General features: G+C 35.5%; 1 protein-coding gene across 1 annotated transcript; it reads right to left on the reverse strand.

Moving 5' to 3' along the window:
* Positions 1-1216: 1216 nt before the first annotated feature.
* On the reverse strand, positions 1217-2259 carry LOC112515677 (transcription factor CYCLOIDEA-like). Its single transcript, XM_025122585.1, has 2 exons — positions 2147-2259; positions 1217-1490 (listed from the first exon to the last, which is right to left on the reverse strand). Exons 1-2 carry the CDS (start codon positions 2257-2259, stop codon positions 1217-1219), a joined length of 387 nt encoding a protein of 128 aa, XP_024978353.1.
* Between the last annotated feature and the right edge of the window lie 2120 nt (positions 2260-4379).

Below are 4379 nucleotides of genomic sequence, written 5' to 3' on the forward strand. Positions count from 1 at the left end.
AGTTTATATTGATAGGTAACTATGGAAGATGAGCAGCTGCCAAATCGAGGGTTTTGCTTGCTTTGTCAAACCCTAGCAAATCTTTTTTTATTTTTCGGAAAAAAGAACCCTAGCGAATCTTGGACAGTACTACTGAAGAACTTTCCAGCGACCTCAACGGAGAATATCACCCTCCGATCCCTAGGGCCTCGAGCTCTGTAGATCTTCCTATGTCCATACTTCTTGGAGGTCCCAGTTTTCTTCGTATGGAGAGAAATTACCTAATCTAAAAGATAATCATGATCTTTCAGAAAACTGCTGCTGCTGCCGAACAAAATCTTGTTTGATTGTAGTGACATTCTCCATGATCGGAAGAGCAGTAGTGTTGTCGGGATGAAGAAAATATTCACCGGAGATAACTGGGTCACCGTCGTTCCTCTGGTGGTAGTTAAAGTGAAAATCATCTTTTCATGGTGAAAGAGAATTGAGAGGAGGAAAGACTTCGATGGATGAGGGAAGATGTGGATAGTAATCAGCAAAAGATTCATCAAATCTTTGGGTTTAACTGGAACTTCGAAATCCTCTCTCTTGCTTTTGACATCTTTTTAGCTAGGGCACAATTAGGTAGCATGCTAGCTGATCATGGTACTTTGTCGAGGAACATAAAAAGTAATTGGTATTAAAAGCCAAAGAAAATGTAATTGATCATCGAGAAGAAGCAGAGGGGTACATATCACGATATTAGCAACCTGGTCTCGTCTGAAAATCCATGATTATCCAAATTAAAAATAAGAATTCAAATTCAAAATGGTTTACTTTTTTGGGTTTTCAAAACGTACTTGTAAGAACCAACCAAACAGACAGATTACTTTAGATTGTTAAAGTCACCTCACCTCAAGATATAATAAACTATAATATGTACTTATACATCATTATAATATTGCAACAGCTCCACCGTTAGTTAACTAATTAATTAATTACAGCTGATCCATCACTAGCTAGCTTGGCTGCTTCTGTCATAATCCCCTAAATTCACTAGCTAATTGCATGATGATCACCCGCTGGTCATGAAATAGTACCCTAGTTTTGGTAAAGCGAAGTATATAATAAAGAGCTAGAATCTTTTGATTACTTCGACAATTGTTTCTCGATCCATTATGCATTCCCATCTTAGGTTTTTTATAATTACTTTGTGGTTGATCAATTTCGCTCCAACAGCCACCAGATTTCATGGGGGTTAGAGCTTTGAATCAGGAACTAATTCGACGTCATCATCAAGCTTCTTAACTCCAATTTTTGCTCTTGCTCTTGCCTCTGCTCTTGACTGGTCTCTTGCAGCATTATTCACTCCAAATCCAGCTTTGCATTTTCGCCTGGTTTTCATCTTTTTGCCATCAACACACTCGACTACTGACTCTTTCTTTCCAATTATAGTTTCCAGAAATTTCATTTTTGATTCATCAGATGAGGCCTGATTTGTTTCTTCAACCAGTTCTCTAATGAAAATAACACTATGAAGGTAAAAAAATAAATAAATAACATTCACAGCAAAAACACTATGAAAGTTACATTCACAATGTTTTACCGTGAAGTTTCAAATATAAAAAAGTGGTCTCACAAAAACATGGTCTCACGTGATCCAAGTCTATACCTATACATATAATTGTTTATCCTAATCTAACACTTCAACATCTAAACCATTGAATTGTTGCCCTACTGCTCATGATCTACAGTAAATTTAGGCAGACTGTTGGACAAAAATTTGGAAGCTTGAGTACTCTTCTGATACCTATACAACATGAAAGATTTGATTCCTGAAAGAAGTCACTGCAATCACTTTTTGACGCCAGAAACTTGATTTGGAACTTTCTTCATCGTGTCCTAGCTTCCTAATGCACAATTAATTTCTGCTCTTGCCTCTGCTTTTGATTGGCCTCTTGCAAGATTATCATATTTGTCTTTTTGTGTCATCTTTCTCCTTTGATTTGCTACCAGCAAATTAGCTTCTTGAGCCCTTTATTTATATCAATTGATCGATCGTTCGGTCCCTTGATAGTTCCTAGGAAAGCCAATTCACATTGATGAGTACTAACAGTGGAAGATGAGGAGTGCTTTTTTTCTTCAACCAACTCCTTGATTGTGGTCTTGTACTTGGTAATTAAAGAACCAATCAAGGGTTTTGCTTGCTTTGTCAAACCCTAGGAAATCCTGAAGCCAGAAAAACTTTGGTGCAATGTCAATGGACAATCTCACCCTTGGATCTCCAGTGCCTTTAGCCATGTAGATTATATAAACTATTAGACTTTTCTCAATCTTTTTAGAGGCCCTGTTACAACCCTACTAAAACTATAGATCATCTGAAATAGATAATAAACAAAATAAAATATAAATGAGTATTAAAAAATCTTGCAAATTAAAACAACGTGTAAAATGAGAGAGCGAGAAGAACATTGAATAGTCTTTTTTATCTGCCAAATTCTAAAACTAAATAATCACTTCTGATTTTGAAAGAAATTAGATAGTTTTCATTTAGGTGGGGTTCACTTATATAAATCCGACCCCAAAGCGCAAGTAAAACTGGAGGCCCTTTGATACGAACGAAGGAGCTATTGGGCTAAATGTATTAGGCCGGTCCAATGAAATATCCTTGCAATCCAGGCCCTTCAGAAATCAAAGACGTCCAGCCCGTTTACAAGACTGAAGTCAGCATGAGAAATAGTCATCAGGAACGTTGGAAGAGTTTATGTTTGTTAGTCATGCAGGTGTTAGTTCCAATTTTCTAGGAGAATAAGTGGACTACGTTCCACATAGTTTGCATTAATTTAGCTAGTTGTGGCAAGTGGTAGTTAGTAGACTAGTATTGCACTCTTTTCCTTATAAATATGTACGTTTGGTTTATTAATGGGATATCTGAAAATTGCTCCACTGTTCTTGTTCCTTCCTCCCTTCTTTGGAGTCTAGCCCACTCGAATCGGCTTCCTATCGCCCTTTCAAAAACCAAGATTTAACGTGCTAATAGAGGGTCTCATGCCCAAACTCTTGAGATCACTATAATCTCCAGAATATAACAAACCCAGGGTCATAAAGTTGTTGCTGCTGCTTCCTAACCAAATCTTTCTAACAAAGAGTATGTGATTGGAGAGTGGCCGTAGGTGGTGATGACAGTGGTGCAGCAACAGTACTGTTGTAGGTATGAAAAAAGCAATCACCGGAGAGAAATGGGTTACTGTTGTTCTTGGTGGTTGAAATAGACACCATTTTTTTTCAAGGTCAAAGAAGGAACAGAGAGCAAGGGAGAGAGAAGTAATTTGAGGAAAACATTGTATAAATCTGGAATAATGATAATAATTAATTAAAATAATTAATTAAAAAGTTCATATATATATATATATATAAAATCACTGATTTATACTATAATAAAATCGATTTTGTACAACGTCTAAAATGAAAAAGCGTTATAACAAAATACTCTATAGGATACAAATTTATAGGACCAAAGCAAAAAACAGGACGCTTTAGATGTTTTAACAAGTTTTTTACAACGCTATTAAAATAAAGTGTCTTATTAGCTATTTCATATAACACTTTTGAGAAATGTTATATAAACCTATATTTTTATAAGACATATTTTCAAATAGTGTCGTATAAAATAGTTAATAGTACAATTTATAAAAGTGTCTTGATAAATTTGTTAAAACGCCTAAAAGCATTCTATAAACTTATTGTAACACTTTTAAATAAGACGATTTTTGGTTTGGTCCAATAAACTTGTGTCCTATAAAGTATTCATTTATAACATTTTTTCATTTTAAGCGTCCTATAACATCAATTTTATTGTTTTATCAAATAAAGCTATAAGCCAGGTAAGATTGAATCATAAAGATCCCAACCCAAGAAACCCGACCACACGTAATCTAGGCTAGCTAACAATCAAACATCACCCTGGTCAAATGTGGTACGTGCAAACACAACATGCTTCGTGTACTATTATATTCAAGTTTAAAGTTGGGTAAGTACACTTCTTTATCCAGGCTAGAAATAAGCAGAACATGAGGGGATTGGTTTGAGCTTAGCTCCAAAGATCAAAAGTATCTGGAGGTCTCATGTTCAAATCCAAAGAGAAATAAAAATCCATTTGTGGCTACGGAGGTTCAAATGTGATGACTTTGAGCTATTTGCAAAGCAAGTGGTCACCCTGAGATTAGTCGGCTCGTATAGCGGATTGAATATCCAGGTTTATAAAAAGAATTAGTTCCATGGTTAAGAAAGAAAATAGACCAGGTACTTGGAAGTCCATCTCAACAGGAGATACAAGCTCGAAGTATATAGACTTGCATTATTTGTTGATAAAGAAATCATCTAATTAATAAACCCTCTACGAAAATCTATTTGTGTTAAAA

This window comes from Cynara cardunculus, assembly GCF_001531365.2.
Source record: "Cynara cardunculus var. scolymus isolate 2C chromosome LG 7, CcrdV1, whole genome shotgun sequence".
NCBI classification, from domain to species: domain Eukaryota; kingdom Viridiplantae; phylum Streptophyta; class Magnoliopsida; order Asterales; family Asteraceae; genus Cynara; species Cynara cardunculus.